Source organism: Podarcis filfolensis, assembly GCF_964270895.1.
Source record: "Podarcis filfolensis genome assembly, chromosome: 1".
Lineage (NCBI taxonomy): Eukaryota > Metazoa > Chordata > Lepidosauria > Squamata > Lacertidae > Podarcis > Podarcis filfolensis.
In genome coordinates, this window is record NC_139604.1 from 9,267,379 (window position 1) to 9,283,822 (window position 16,444).

Genomic DNA, 16,444 nt, shown 5'->3' on the forward strand with positions numbered 1-16,444 from the left:
GCCCTGGCTCTGGTTGAGGCTAATCTAACTTCCTTAGGGCCTGGGACCTCGAGGGTGTTGCTATTTATGGACCTTAAGGTCCTCCGTGAGGCATACCAGGAGAGGCGGTCCCGTAGGTTCACCTACCATTATGCCATTGGCTCCCATTTCTCCTCCTTTCCAACACGTGTTTCCTTGGGGAAGCTAAATTAAGAATATAAGAGCAGCCTAGTGGCCCCATCTACTCCAGCATCGTGTTCTCACAATGGCAAACCAAGTGCCTACGTATGTGAAGCCCACCAGCAGAATCGGAACCCAATGGCACCCTCTCCTCCTTCGGTTTCCAGCAGCTGGTCTTCAGAAGCAACAGCCTCCGACCACAGAGGCAGAAGCGAGCATCAGGGTTAGGAGACCCTGATAGCCATATCAGCCCGTGTTGTCCTTACATGGGCCTCATTCTTGTAACTCAGTTTTCTAAAACCCTCTGAATTCTCTTATCAGCTTGAGACAACTCCTTCCTTCCTCAAAGCAATTCTGCACACGCATCTCAGCTCTCCCTTATCGGCAGAGCTTCTGTACTTAAGTGATCCGATATGTATCAAAGCTGCCTTATCGCAGGCAGAAGCGAGGGATTCTCACGCGTGGACCTTGCCTTCGAGCCAGCAAAGTGTTGCACTACATAAATCTGCAACCAGAAACGGCCCTTCAAAGCATAAACATGGCCTGAAATTCCCAGAGATCACAAGACCCTAATTCTGCTGTGGTCAGACAGCAGCTGGTGGGATCTGAGGATGACAACTCAGGCCTGTGGCTAAGAGGAGATGCTGTTTCTAGGCCAGTGTGTGCATCTCTTTCCTGTGCTATGGATGTTACATGGTGATGTGCAAGAGGTCTTTGCAAACCAGCGCATGAGCTTCAGAAGTCACTGGAGCAGTAGTGGAATATTCAGTGCTGGAGGAAAGGGTCCAATATGGGGTCATGCTGTGGTCATGACATCATCTTATTGTGATGTCACATTGTTGACAACCAGTGTGATATACTAGTTAGGAGACCAGTATGGAAAAGTTCCCTCCTTTAACAGAGAACGGTCCTTGAGGACCTCAAACAGTCCTCTGTTTGAAGGGATGTCCAGTCCAAGTTCAGGTTAAAGACAGATGTTGAGAAGAATGGAGATCAGCAGGATCTTGGAAGCTGCCCAACAGCATCTGGGCAGAAGAAAATAAGCAAGCACAGACAAGTTACCAGGTCCACTATGGTGGGATCTATTTACCGTATTTTTCGCCCTATAGGACGCACTTTTTCCCCTCCAAAAATGAAGGGGAAATGTGTGTGCGTCCTATGGGGCGAATGCAGGCTTTCGCTGAAGCCTGGAGAGTGAGAGGGGTCGGTGTGCACCGACCCCTCTCGCTCTCCAGGCTTCAGGAGAGCCGCAGCGCTAACCCCACAAGGTCAGGGGACAGCGGGGAGGCGGAACGCCGCCATCCCGCTGTCTCCCAATGTGGTTTGGAGGCTGACGGCGGGGAGACGCGTGCTTCTCCCCGCCGCCAGCCCCGCAAGCTCCGGGGACAGCTGGGAGGTGCAGTGCGTCTTCCCGCTGTCCCCGGACCTGTTCTGCAGGCAGGCGGCGGGGAGAAAAGCTCTTCTCCCCGCTGCCTGCTCCGCAAGCTCCGGGGACAGCTGGGAGGCGCAGTGCGTCTTCCCGCTGTCACCGGACCTGGTCTGCAGGCGGGCAGCGGGGAGAAGAGCTCTTCTCCCCGCTGCCTGCCCCGCAAGCTCCAGGGACAGCCGGCCCCACAAGCGCCTGGGGGGGAAATAATTTTTTTTTTCTTTATTTCCCCCCCAAAAAACTTGGTGTGTCCTATGGGCCGGTGCGTCCTATGGGGCGAAAAATACGGTAAATTAGAGCAATTATTTGTAAATTTGCATCTACACATATCAATTAGCTTTAAAAAATATTGTCCAGCCCAGGCCTCTTGATGACTGCCGTAATATTTGAACCCAAGCTGTTCACATTCAGTAGTCAATGCCATTTATTAAATGGAAGCCTTTGGCTATGGCTAAACTAGGAAGACAAATTTCAGGCCTGCGTTACAGCAATATATGGAGCATAGCATAATGCTAGTATAGAGTCAGCAACATAAATTGAACAAACGAATAATAAACTCATTGCATGATGAGTTGACCTATAATAATTTCCCCAGAACACCTGATCGTATGTTATGCAGCAAATTTCTTTTCAGTCTTCTGCACTGTCCATGTAAAGAGGACTCTCAGTTTCACAAATCTGCCTGTTTTCAACAAGGAAACACATTTTCACGAGCTTTTCCCTTCTGTTAGGTGTTCCAGCTAGAAATTCGGCCACAATTTCTGTCTAGGGCTGGTGGGGTGGGGTTTTGGGGGGTATGCATTCCAGCATGGGCAACTTTGGGGGGAACACATGCCAGCGGTTTGTGTAGGAGACGGCGGCAACAGAGTTTTTTATTTATTCATTCAGGTGATTGACATTCCACCTCATATTTCACAGAAACCTCAGAGCAGTTTACAACATCCTAAAAATACCGCAAATAAATGTCAAATGCAACAAAAAGAGAGTAAAAATGTCCATATTTTAGAGCAGCACAGACAAGAATAAGATGCCCTCTTAAACATCAATATACCGTATTTTTCGCTCTATAAGACGCACCAGACCACAAGACGCACCTAGTTTTTGGAGGAGGAAAACAAGAAAAAAAATATTCTGAATCTCAGAAGCCAGAACAGCAAGAGGGATTGCTGCGCAGCGAAAGCAGCGATCCCTCTTGCTGTTCTTGCTTCTAGGATAGCTGCGCAGCCTGCATTCGCTCCATAAGATGCACACACATTTCCCCTTACTTTTTAGGAGGGAAAAAGTGAGTCTTATAGAGCAAAAAATACGGTAAATGGAAGCAACTAACACATGGGGACCATAGCAACAACTAGCACGTCCAAAATACCTCAGAGGCCATCAGCCCCACCTATCAAACATTCATTCATTCAGTTAAGATACTGCCTTTCTGCCAAGTCATCCAAGGGCAGTCTACAATTTCCAAACACCCAAACAAATTTGTTACATAAAACGTAGAGTGGCAGAGTCCTCTGAAGCCAACTGGAAGTCGATGGTTTGTGTAGTCCCTTGCCTGGCTCCCTCACCTCTGCCTTCCCTCAGAGCATGCTGTTCTTTCTTAAGCAGCCCCAGGAAAGGTGGAGATGCCCCAACAACTCTCTCAGGTCATGGCTGGTTCTGTCCGGAGTGTGTATTTATAGGTAGCAGAAGCGCTCAGAGGTTTGGTGCTGTCTCCTCGACTTGAGTTCGCATGACATGGGGCAACATGACACACTCCTCACTCCTGAAGCTCCTGGTTCTCACCCAAGGACCCACAATTGTCCCACAATACCCATGGGGAGAGAAACAACAGCCCTTACCCTCCATGCAACGCAAAAGAGTGATCTGCAGAGACTTTGCTCATAAATGCTTGGGCTGGGAGGGTTCTCAACAAGTCTCAGGTGTCTTCCAGTCATCTCTTATCCTTCCGTAGGAGGCTATAGTCAAACCACACAGCATAATGGCGTAATACTGCTGGTTATTTTACTCGAGTCCACTGATATATAGATATCTCAGCTCTTAGGGTTTGGGGAAGTGGAGAACAGGAAGTTAAAGGTAAAGGTAAAGGGACCCCTGACTCTGGGGTTGTGGTGCTAATCTCGCTTTACTGGCCAAGGGAGCCGGCGTACAGCTTCCGGGTCATGTGACCAGCATGACTAAGCTGCTTCTGGCGAACCAGAGCAGCACACAGAAACGCCGTTTACCTTCCCGTTGGAGCAGTACCTATTTATCTACTTGCACTTGGATGTGCTTTCGAACTGCTAGGTTGGCAGGAGCAGGGACCAAGCAACGGGAGCTCACCCCATCGCGGGGATTCAAACCGCCAACCTTCTGATCGGCAAGTCCTAGGCTCTGTGGTTTAACCCACAGTGCCACCTGCATCCCTAGACGGAGAACAGGAAACCTGCCATCAAAAGTTTTGGGAGGAATTTGACGTCACGCTCTTCCGACTGTTCCATCAGCGAAAGCTTTTCTGACAGAATGATCCCCCTCTCCTCCCCCCATGCATGCTGTTCTGGGAGTCTCCCAATTCCCCAGAGCATATTTTGGGGAGGGACAGGGGGTGCCCAGAGCGGGGAGGAGAAGGGGAAGACCTGTGGTGCAAGCGAAAGCCCTTGCTCTGGCTTCTGGTAGCATGCCAGGTTAGTTGAATCCCTCCCTCTTGTTTGTTAAGGGCGCTGGGGATTATTTGTGAGGGCTAAAGTACAGTTCCCATGATTCTTAGAGAGAGGTGTGCTTTAAATATATAATGTGCACACAGTCCTCTGGTTAGTTGAATCCAGCCTTGAAAGCCTTGCTTTCCGAATAGCTGCAAAAAGAAAATCCCTTCAAAAAGCAAACATAGACCCATTAAATTTGATCAATGTAGTTTGGGCATGTTCTGGGTGCTTCATACATGAAGAATGGTTTGGGCAAGACGCAACAGGGAAATGGGGCTGCAGCATGAGAAGTTTTCTTCTTGAGCGGATGTCAGCATGTGACCACAAGGCCCAAACTGAACACTGCAAGGTGGACAGAGATTTCTTGTTCAGTGTCCTCTCTCTGCTGCACTCCAGAAGCCACGCCTTAAACTGAAGCTCTGAACCACCTGGAAGAAATTAAAAGGCCCTGTGACATAAGGATCTAAAGTTATTATATTTCTTTTTCACTTGATGGGCCAAAAATAACATCCGCTCCTCAATCAATTCATGAGACCATGGTTTAATAAAATGTCAGAGGTAGGAGCTAGACTTTGGGTTTCTCTCAGTTTCTCATTTTTACAGTCTTAAATTCAGTCCTTCACATTTCCATGTCAGCTTGTGATTTCTTCATTTCTAAACAAGTCCTCATGAAAACTCACTGGCATTTTAGTGCCAATCTCTGCTAATATGCACATCAATGTATGCAATTTTGCCTATTGTACACATTTTTGCAATGCGGTTTTCTGCAGTACAACGCATTCTTTTGTTATTTTCCCTAATGCATCTTTGTAGAGGTGACTTAGCTGCAGAACTGCATTGCAGAAAGAGGAGGGAGGAAGTCAAGTTTTGAAATGTTAAGATTATTGTAAAACTATTGAAATCTATATAACTGAAAATCATATATATAGATATAGATAGATAGATAGATAGATAGATAGATATAGATATAGATATAGATATATAGATATATAGATATAGATATATGGACGTGGGTGGCGCTGTGGGTTAAACCACAGAGCCTAGGACTCGCCAATCAGAAGGTTGGCGGTTCGAATCCCCGCGATGGGGTGAGCTCCTGTTGCTCGGTCCCTGCTCCTGCCAACCTAGCAGATCGAAAGCATGTCAAAGTGCAAGTAGATAAATAGGTATCACTCCAGCGGGAAGGTAAACGGTGTTTCCATGCGCTGCTCTGGTTCGCCAGAAGCGGCTTAGTCATGCTGGCCACATGACCCGGAAGCTGTACACCGGCTCCCTCGGCCAATAAAGTGAGATGAGCGCCGCAACCCCAGAGTCGGCCACGACTGGACCTAATGGTCAGGGGTCCCTTTACCTTTACACACACACACACACACACACACACACACACACACACATATATATATATATATATATATATATGAGGGTCTGCAGTTCTGCTTCAAGCAGCCACTTCCAGCTCATGTGTGTGTATTGCTTTGCAGGGTCGTGCAGTTTTTTGCAGCCTTTACAGAGGGAGGAGGGAGAGAGGGGGGGGCGCATGCACTCAGATACACGGAGCCTGGTACACAGAAAGGTCCTGCCGGGAACTAGGGGGGAACTAGCCTAGTCCCACTAGTCCATGGTCCGTACGCCACTGATAGAATTGTGTATTACCTCTGAGTGGTGGGTTATTAGATGGGCTTCACAGCTGCCATGGACATGTATTCATTGTTGTAGTCATGAGAGCTCGTGACATGGCGGCAAACCTGGAAATAGACATTAAAGATTTTAAATTGCTGATTTCTATCTACAGTGCTACCTTGGTTCTCAAACGCCTTGGTTCTCAAATGCCGAAAACCCGGAAGTAAGTGTTCCGGTTTTTGAACGTTTCTCGGAAGCCAAACGCCCGATGTGGCTGTCAGCTATTGCTTCCAGGGCACCTGCACCAATCAGAAGCTGCGCCTTGGTTTTCGAACATTTCAAAAGTCAAATGGACTTCTGGAATGGATTAAGTTTGGTGCTTTTGTTTTTGCTATTTATTTTGCTTTTTTTGTTTTTGAGGCTTTTTCAGTTAATTTGTGACCATGTGGAACCTAGTTCAGCTTACTGATTGATTGTGTGACTGCAGAAATGGATAAACAATGACTATCATCTGTGCAGGTAAGAAATAATAATAATTTTAATTTTTATCATCTGCAATACTGTCTTATTTATTTCATAGTACAGTACATTGATTATTGCTTTCATTTTATGGATCAATGGTCTCGTTAGATAGTAAAATCCATGTTAAATTGCTGTTTTAGGGTTGTTTTTAAAAGTCTGGAACGGATTAATCCGTTTTGCATTACTTTCTTTGGGAAAGCATGCTTTGTTTTGGAACGGACTTCTGGAACGGATTAAGTTTGAGAACCAAGGTACCACTGTATATCCATATAGACCAGGCTGGCGAGTCCTGATTCGCTGCTCAAAGTGGGCCAGGCCTGTATATAGATATGGCTATGGTTTCAACACACCTAACTTTCCCATCTTAGGTTTCCTATGGTTTGCTAAAGCTACGGTTCATCTCCAAGGACCAATTCACACATACATTCAGATTGGTGTTAGGATGGATGAACAATGTTACGTGTGAATGTCACATTCCGTCCGTCTGTCTTTTTGGCCTTGTGTACGCAAATCAGGAAGCTGGTATCAATGGAAGCTTACTTGTCTACGTACCCAATCCCCACCCTCAAAAAAGGGGGGCACCTGCACTAACATCTACATGCTAGTCTCTATGTGGGGCTGCCCTTGAGACTGACCCAGAAACTCCAGCGGGTGCAGAATGCCGCAGCGAGACTCCTTACGGGGTCCTCGCTGCGAGATCACATTCACCCGGTGCTATATCAGCTGCACTGGCTCCCAGTGGAGTACAGGATCAGGTTTAAGGTGCTGGTTTTAACCTTTAAAGCCCTATATGGCCTAGGACCCTCGTACCTACGGGACCGCCTCTCCTGGTATGTCCCACAGAGGAACTTACGGTCTTCAAATAAAAACATCTTGAAGGTCCCAGGCCAAAGAGAGGTTAGGCTGGCCTCAACTAGAGCCAGGGCTTTTTCGGCTGTGGCTCCGATCTGGTGGAATGCTCTGTCACAAGAGACTAGGGCCCTGCAGGACTTGACATCTTTCTGCAGGGCCTGCAAGACAGAGCTGTTCCACCAGGCCTTTGGCCAGGGCACAGCCTGACTCCCTCCTTTGGCAATCTTCACAGAATCTCTAGCCCAATGGTTGCCATCAATTTGATTTGAATTAATTTTATAATGAATGATTTTAGAATGTTGTACTATTTTATTGCTGTTAGCCGCCCTGAGCCCGGCTTCGGCTGGGGAGGGCGGGATATAAATAAATTTATTATTATTATTATTATTATTATTATTATTATTATTATTATTATTATCAGTCTCCTTATGAAGGAAAAACAAGATGTAACCTGGCCCTGGGGCCTACTTTCAAACAGGAAGAATCCAAAACGGACTTGGAGGCACTTTGCCAGATTTTGTGGAAGAAGAAATAAACTAAATTCACTGTCTTCTCATCAAGACCACTCAATTGACTTCAGAGCTGGCCAGTGCCCACAGTTATTTGTTTCTCCTTTGGAAGGAAGCAATAAGGGGGATTGCTTCCTCGGGTCGTTTTTGCTGATGTTCACAAAGTCCCCCCCCTCTCCCTTTCCTCAAGCTCCAGGTCTTTAAATCGATAAGCAGCTCTGTCTTAGAGAAATTGAAAGTAAACTGCTGTCACCGGTGACTGAATTCCGGTAGTAAATAAATGGCTCAAATTTGTTCATCAAAGCAGTTTCCATTCGACGTGCTGACTCCGTAGGTGTGCGAGGGTGTTACTGACTCTGCATCTCGCTAACGAAAGCCCAAATGTCGCTCCATCTCGCAGGGACAGGTTAGGAGCCTTTGAAGAAGCCTGTGCAGATCACTTACCACATTTCTCAGGCAGCAGGCTGTGAAACAGAAGATGCAGGCGACAACGGAAAAAACAGTGAGCCCAATGAGTATCCATGATGCAGATTCTGAGAACAAGCAAGAAACTTCTGAATCTTCTGAAACTTTTGAATCTTCTGCATCTTCTGAAAAAAATATAAATAAATAGTTTTTATTAGATCTTCAGGCCTAAGATCAACCACTATTGTCTGTACATTTCTTTCTTTCTTTCTTTCTTTCTTTCTTTCTTTCTTTCTTTCTTTCTTTGCCAGTCTTCCTTAGCCCTAGTGACTACGGACGGAAGGATCTTCCATTTCATTTTATGATTTCTCCAATCTTAAACTCAGTTCTTTATTTTAAAAATCCTCATGAAAATCCAACAGCCTTACTAAATGCATACTAAATTTCTCCCGGGCGGTTTCGACTAATGTACACTTTTTTTTTCAAGCAGTTTCCCCTAATTTCGTATTACTAATATACTCATTTTCATGCCAACTTTCCCCTGATATATGCATCTTGCTAAACATTGTTTGGCCGAAGAACTGCATCGCAACGTTCGCTGAAGTGCAGATTTCAAGCGATGGCTTGGAATTTGGTTGGAGCATGGTTTGGGGAGGTGTGAATTCAATCAATTCGCCTTTAAATGCAAACTGAATCGAATTTTCACTCCATCTCTACCAGCCACACCTATCCCTCATGAGGGTAAGGCCACAGTCACAGATGGCACAGGTGGAGGGAAGGGGGAGGCACAGAGAAAGTTGTAGAACTGGCCACCATTCTAGTCTCATGAACCTCAGGGGAAATGTGGCAGTTTTCCTTCCAACACAGTAGATCTGACTGGTAAATTCGAATTGTAGGTTTACCAACATAATGTCACACTGCCCCCCCCAAAAAAACACATTAATAAACCAAGAGACAAATTCTCCACCTAATATATCACTTTTTAAAAATGCAGTATAGAAAGCCTTCTATACTGGAAGGGTGATTTAACTTTCTAGACTTTAGGCATCTTAAAAAGCAGAGACATCACCTTGCCAACAAAGGTCTGTATAGTTAAAGCTATGGTTTTCCCAGTAGTGATATATGGAAGCGAGAGCTGGACCATAAAGAAGGCTGATCACCAAAGAATTGATGCTTTTGAATTCTGGTGCTGGAGGAGACTCTTGAGAGTCCCATTGACTGCAAGAAGTTCAAACCGATCCATTCTTAAGGAAATCAGCCCTGAGTGCTCACTGGTAGGACAGATTGTGAAGCTGACGCTCCAATACTTTGGCCACCTCATGAGAAGAGAAGACTCCCTGGAAAAGACCCTGATGTTGGGAAAGATGGAGGGCACAAGGAGAAAGGGACGACAGAGGACAAGATGGTTGGACAGTGTTCTCGAAGCTACCAGCATGAGTTTGACCAAACTGCGGGAGGCAGTGGAAGACAGGAGTGCCTGGCATACTCTGGTCCATGGGGTCACGAAGAGTCAGACATGACTAAACGACTAAACAACTACATAAGGTGTATCTGTTATCACAGATGAATGACTAGCAAGACTCTCATTTTTACACTTAGACAACAAAGATAAAGCAGTCTACTGACCTTGGATATATAGATGTTTTTCAATTGTTTCACAACAATGAGGGACAGGTGCGTAGATTTCTAGGCAGCTGATGTAGGTATCACTATGTTTGCTTTTCAAATCTCTGAGAACAAATGACACTTTATCACCAGAATGCACTGGATTACAAATCTCACTCCCGGTAATACGTGGTTTCCCTTTTTCTATGTAGAGATCACAGACTTTTTGTTTGTGCTGCCCTCTGAACAGTTTTATATGGAAGATGTCAGCACTATGTGGCAAAGGGCAGTCAAATGTGAAGTTTTCTCTCGGAAATTCATCATTGGAGGCAGTAAGATTCCCTGGAAATGGAGAGAGAATGAAATTGTTCACAACAAGCATATAGAAGAAAAATCCCATTGGAAGTACAAGCAGATGTTTCCTTCATCTCTTCTTCTATTTTATTTTATTTATTTTTTAAAAAAGAACATTTGAGGAAAAGAGGAACGATAAAGAGGGGAGTTATGCTCTTTCTAGACACCCAATCCCTGAAGTTTTCTCTGGTCTTATAACATGTGCATCATGAGCTACCATAAGCAGCAGGAACATCTATGCCCACCTAAGGCCAGGATACCCAATAAGATGGACTACAACTCCCATAACCCCCAACTAGGATGACCAGGGATGATGAGAGTTGTAGTCCACAACATCTGGAGGCAACCAGGGGTAGGCAACCTAAGGCCCGTGAGCCAGATCCGGCCCAATCGCCTTCTCAATCCGGCCTACGGACGGTCCGGGAATCAGCGTGTTTTTACATGAGTAGAATGTGTGCTTGTATTTAAATGCATCTCTGGGTTATTTGTGGGGCATAGGAATTTGTTCACCCCCCCCCAAAAAAAAAATAGTCCGGCCTCCCGCAAGGTCTAAGGGACAGTGGACAGGCCCCCTGCTGAAAAAGTTTGCTGACCCCTGATCTTGACTATCTCTGCTCTACGGCCAAGAATTTCCAGTGAAATCTTCCCAAACTGCTCAACTGGTTTGCGTAAGCAAAAAGTCATTTGAATTTTAATGGCTATTTTTATTATTATGCTATCTATTACCATCCTTTGATTTCATTGTTGTTTTATTATTTTACTCCATGAAATATGTTTTTAACCTTGTACATCACCCTGCGATCTTTTGATAAAGGGCAGCATGTAAATGGAATTATTATTAATTATGATGATGATGATGATGTTCGTATTTGTATAGTTCAGGGATGTCCAACAGGTCGATCGCGATCTATTGGTAGATCCCTGGGAGGTTTTGGTAGATCACAGTCGATCGCTGGGTCCCTTTCCTTAGCGTTGGTATAATCGAATCCAACCCCACCCCCTCACCCCTCCCTCCATTGTTGCACAATCTGCAGACGGAAAGATGGAATTTACTCAGTGAGGCTGTTTATTTCGTCAGCAATCTGTGAGTGGCTCTTCCCCTTTCTCCCTCCCAAGAGCTTAGCCTTCATCTCCCCCAAAACGGGACTTTCCTCCTTACTTACTCCCTATAAAAAGTTCAGTAACTTTGCCCTGAACCCCAAAAAAGGGGGTAGATCACTGCCAGTAGATCACAGTCTCTTGGGAGTTGGCCACCCCTGGTATAGTTTAATTTTAGCAAGCATTCGTTTGCCTTAAAAAGGTAAAGGTACCATTAGGTCCAGTCGTGGCCGACTCTGGGGTTGCGGCGCTCATCTCACTTTATTGGCTGAGAGAGCCAGTGTACAGCTTCCAGATCATGTGGCCAGCATGACTAAGCCACTTCTGGCAAACCAGAGCAGCGCACGGAAATGCTGTTTACCTTCCTGCCGGAGTGGTACCTATTTATCTACTTGCACTTTGACGTGCTTTCGAACTGCTAGGTTGGCAGGGGCTGGGACTGAGCAACGGGAGTTCACCCCATCATGGGGATTTGAACCGCCGACCTTCTGATCGGCAAGTCCTAGGCTCTGTGGTTTAACCCACAGTGCCACCCGCGTCCCATTCATTTGCCTTAGAAAGTTTTAAAGTTCTTCTAAGTCTTTCACTCTCAGTTTTCCTCTCTTCTGTGCCCTTGCCAGGGACTGAGCTCGATCATTTGATGACCCAGTCTGAAGGCTGCAAACTTGCAGTTTATAAATGTGATGAAATGCCAGCCAAAATAGTTTATTCTGAACAGATCTTCCGGATGATATCTCAAAGTTTAAAACTGACTTGGTCAGATCCTTGTCCATGGTTATGAATCTTCTTAAATCATGTTAAGTGCAATCCAGCTCAGAATCGGGCATGCTTAATCTTTGTTGATTTCAGTGGTGCTTAAGTATACAGTGGTACCTCAGGTTAAGTACTTAATTCATTCCAGAGGTCCGTTCTTAACCTGAAACTGTTCTTAACCTGAAGAACCACTTTAGCTAATGGGGCCTCCTGCTGCCGCCACGCTGCCGGAGCATGATTTCTGTTCTTATCTTGAAGCAAAGTTCTTAACCTGAAGCACTATTTCTGGGTTAGCGGAGTCTGTAACCTGAAGCGTATGTAACCTGAAGTGTATGTAAGCTGCGGTACCACTGTACATGCATACTGGATCGTAATCCTTTGCTCCAATCCCATACACAGGCTGCTTTAGTCCCAATTACTTGCATGAGATTTAAACAGCCTAACATGATACAGGATTGTAGACATCATTTCTTTCCTCTAAATTTTTGTATAATTTCTCTAAATCTGCAACAGTAAAAATAGAAATAAAGTTTGGCATGCTAGATTGATTCCATCCAAGCATCCCCAAAAAAAGTATGTACCTTTCAGCGAAGCTCTGCTGGATGCAAATGATGAACAGGAGTCACCACCTAAAAATAAAACAGGTGTTTTTTTTCACCCATGGAAAACATTTCTCATTCTGCAAACATTGTATGTTAATAAGTAGTATTAATAATTAGCAGGAATCTCAGTGTCCAATGTGGGTCTCGAACCCACAAGACTGAGATTGTGAGTCTCATGCTCAACCGACTGAGCTATTTGGCAGCCAAGAGGGAAACAGAATCCCAGAGGATCTACTATTCACACAAACCCTTTGTCCTCCACTGACTCTCCCTTCTGCTTTTCTCAGGTGCCTTGCTCTATATAAGGGCTAGCTAGATTTATGGACAACTTGTAGGGTTGCCATATGTCCTCTTTTTCCAGGACAAGTCCTCTTTTTCATGGGTAGAATTGTCATAGTGATCCATAGTTAAAAGTAAAAGTTGGCAAATGTGAAAAGTTTTGCTCTTCAAAATATGGCAACTCTATCTCTGTTCTCTTGTTGTTTTTGTCTCTTTAAAAGATTAATAAAATATTGATATTTAAGAGAGTGTGGTGGGTTGGGCAGTGAGAAAGAAGCTCTGTCTGATGTCCCAAAATTCAGTGACCAAAGTTGCTAAATTCCTAATGTATTTGTTTATTTCTTTGTTTAAAATGCAATTAGGCCACCCTTCAGTTGAAACCAGCTCCCAGCAGAGCTCACAATATTAATAAGAAGACATAAAATTCGATAGTGGGATTTTAGACAGCAAAGAGAGATGAAGAGAACAGAGCGAGGTGATTTAAAACCAGCTCAAATGACATGGTGGAAAGCCTGACCTGAAAAGGCACCAAGTTTGGTACCAGGTAGGTCTCCCTTGAGGAGACATTTCATGGTGACCTGAGAAGACCCTTTCTGCCGTCCAACATGCCCCACCTCAGAGGCAGTGGACCTGAGAGGGAACTCTGAGGAATATAACATTTGGACAGGCTCCTAAAGTAGAAGGAGGAGGTCTTTCAAATATCTAGGTTCCAAGCACAAAAGGTAAGCAACAACAGATATGTTCTGAACTAAGTGGGAAGGAGTCACTGTGTTTTTATTAATTTGAAATGCATTGAACAAGCAAGGGATACCTACTGAAAAGCAACTTTTCACAGGAGAACTTATTGCAACAATCAGATAGAACCACGCTAACCATGTGCACACATCACACTTACTTAACAAAAGAACTGACATATTGGAAAGTTCCTAAGGGATGGGGAGCTATGCCACAATTGGAAACCCAAAAAAGCTGTATTTATCTGGAAGGTGTCTAGCTACATCTTCAAAAAAAGGGCTTATTTAGTAAGACAAACAAATCAGCTCGACTTGACCTCTGGACAGCCGAATTTCCAGAATCACTAATTAGATAATGAAATATTTGACTACCACTGCTTTTTTAAAACTATAGCTGGTTTTTAAAGCATTGTTGAAGGATAGGTTTATCAATATGCGGTACATAAACAGATAAAGGTTCGCTTTCTTTGTATATGAAAAAGGGAAAAAAATACATTACTTTTTTGCCTCAAAAACCACAGGAAGCACCAACTGATGATGGCAGAAATCCACCCATCCTTTGAATTTAAGCAGTGGTTCAGTTCAAAACTAACGTATTTCCATGTAAAAAGCTGTTGTTTTTATTTATTTTTAATTTAAATTTATATACCGCCCTTCATCAAAAGATCTCAAGGCAGTTCACAGAATAAAATACAAAATAAAACACAAGTAAATAATTAAACCAAAACGACAAAACAATAACCCCCCACTTCCCACAGAGACATTTAAAAGACTACAGAAACGTTCACTGTGAAAGTTAAGGTGCCTTTTTTTTCACCAAGGCTTTCTGACCAGTGTTCCTCTGCTACCTCTTCCCCACACAACCTTCCACTAGTAAATTGATCAGTAAATGGCTGCCGAGAGACTGTGGAGATCACTTACCATGAAGAGGCTCAAAGTAGAAGCAAAAAAGGCAGATTGTCACAATATATAGCTTCATGCTTCTTGAACAGAGACACTGACGCTTCTCTTTTGTTCTATTTTGAGGGGAAGAGGTTGAACCTTTAGAACAATTAGGGCTCCATTCCCTTTGAAATCTTCAGTGGTTAGAGGAAGGCAACTTCACCGTCGAGAAGTCATCTTGCATTTGCCAAAATATCTCACCACCTTTTCATTAGATCCCACACCTTCGACACGTCACCACAGAAGGTCTTCATTATCCATCCGAGATCTGTGGTGGTTTCCCCAGTTCATTTCTTGGTAAGAACACTGAGTTTACAATTATCAGCTTATGCTGATCTAGAAATGAATATATATCATGATGATGACAGCATTTACGATGCAAATCTTTGCCTTAGTGCTGTAGTCCTCTGGATAACCTGACCCTGACCCTGTGTATGGAAAATAAAGTCTTAGAATGGCCGGAGAAGGGAACCTTTTTTCCCCCCAAAGGGAAATGAAGAGGACCCAGGCAACTACTGACCAGTCATCTTGACGTCAATACCAGGAGAGATCCTAGAACAGATAATTAAACAGTGATAATTAAACAATTAAACTGTAAGCACTTAGAAAAGGATGCTGGTTTTACTAAGAGCTAGCTTGGCTTTCTCAAAAAGAAGTCATGCAAAATGAATCTCATTTCTTTCTTTTGATAGACCTACAAGCTTGGTGGATCAGGTGAACGCTGTAGATGTAGTGTATTTCTGTTTCAGGAAGGCTTTCGACAATGTCTCCCATGATCTTCTTGAGGAGAAGCTGGTAAAATATTGACTAGATGATGTTGTTATTAGGTGGATTCACAGCCAGTTGACTGACTGAACCCAGAGTGCTCACCAATCATTCCTGATCATTCTCAAAAAAGGGACCACTGGGTTCTGCTCTGGGCCTGGTGTTGTTCAACATATTTACCAATTACTTTGATAAAAGAATAGGGGGACGCGGGTGGCGCTGTGGTCTAAACCACAGAGCCTAAGGCTTGCCAATCAGAAGGTCAGCAGTTCAAATCCCCGCAATGGGGTGAGCTCCCGTTGTTCGGTCCCTGCTCCTGCCCACCTAGCAGTTCGAAAGCACGTCAAAGTGCAAATAGATAAATAGGTACCGCTCTGGCGGGAAGGTAAACAGTGTTTCCGTGTGCTGCTCTGGTTCGCCAGAAGCGGCTTAGTCATGCTGGCCACATGACCCGGAAGCTGTCTGCGGACAAACACCGGCTCCCTCGGCCTATGGAGAGAGATGAGCACGCAACCGCAGAGTCGTCCACGACTGGACCTAATGGTCAGGGGGACCTTTACCTTTGATAAAACAATAGAGGAGATGGTCATCCATTTGGCATATGACACCAAAGTGGGAGGGGTAACACCTCAGAAGACAGAGTCAGGATTCAAGATTATCTTAACAGTTTGGAGAACTGGGCCAAAACTAATAAAATGAATTTCAACAGTGTGAAACGTTGGTGCACAGTTATTATTTATCATTTGTTTATTTATTGCATTTCTATCCCAATTTTTTTTAATGAAATATTTATTAAAATTTTTCACATTCAATACAAAAAAGTCAAAAAAGAAAAAAGAAAAAAAAAACACATGAAATTTACAATTCCATATTTTCAGTACCATATTTCCCTGACTTCCCCACACCTCCCCTTCTTGTATTCCAATTCAAATTGTTGGTTCAACAAGTTCCTATCCCCAGTTTTTAACCTTTTTATATTTAATTCATTTTTTAAAAAACCAATTTTAACTTATAGACATCAATATTTGTACCTCAATACTCAAACCTTTTTCTAAAGTCGACCCAAATTCCCTTCCACGAATTTCCCAATTTTCATATTAATAACCAAACAAAAAATAAAACAGATTATAATTGTACACCCTTT

At 44.1% G+C, this 16,444-nt stretch overlaps 1 protein-coding gene across 2 annotated transcripts; it reads right to left on the reverse strand.

The window, feature by feature from the left end:
- Positions 1-1,991: 1,991 nt before the first annotated feature.
- ICOS (inducible T cell costimulator) lies at positions 1,992-14,829 on the reverse strand. Of its 2 annotated transcripts, none has more exons than XM_083573206.1 (6): positions 14,515-14,829; positions 12,560-12,607; positions 9,795-10,115; positions 8,208-8,350; positions 5,914-6,005; positions 1,992-4,688 (listed from the first exon to the last, which is right to left on the reverse strand). In XM_083573206.1, exons 1-5 carry the CDS (start codon positions 14,570-14,572, stop codon positions 5,931-5,933), a joined length of 645 nt encoding a protein of 214 aa, XP_083429332.1. In that variant the 5' UTR covers positions 14,573-14,829; the 3' UTR covers positions 1,992-4,688; positions 5,914-5,930. The 2 variants fall into 2 exon arrangements, with proteins under 2 accessions (XP_083429332.1, XP_083429331.1); XM_083573205.1 differs by having other exon boundaries at positions 1,993-4,688; positions 8,208-8,353; positions 14,515-14,821.
- Between the last annotated feature and the right edge of the window lie 1,615 nt (positions 14,830-16,444).

What these genes read in the sequence shown, in the direction of transcription:
- ICOS (XM_083573205.1), bottom strand. Translation starts at nt 14,572, where the DNA reads ATGAAGCTATATATTGTGACAATCTGCCTTTTTTGCTTCTACTTTGAG. An exon ending in CTACTTTGAGCCTCTTCATG is followed by an intron (nt 12,608 to 14,514) that starts GTAAGTGATCTC and finishes TTTTATTTTTAG; the next exon opens with GTGGTGACTCCTGTTCATCA. An exon ending in AAAACATCTATATATCCAAG is followed by an intron (nt 8,354 to 9,794) that starts GTCAGTAGACTG and finishes TATTTTTTTCAG; the next exon opens with AAGATGCAGAAGATTCAAAA.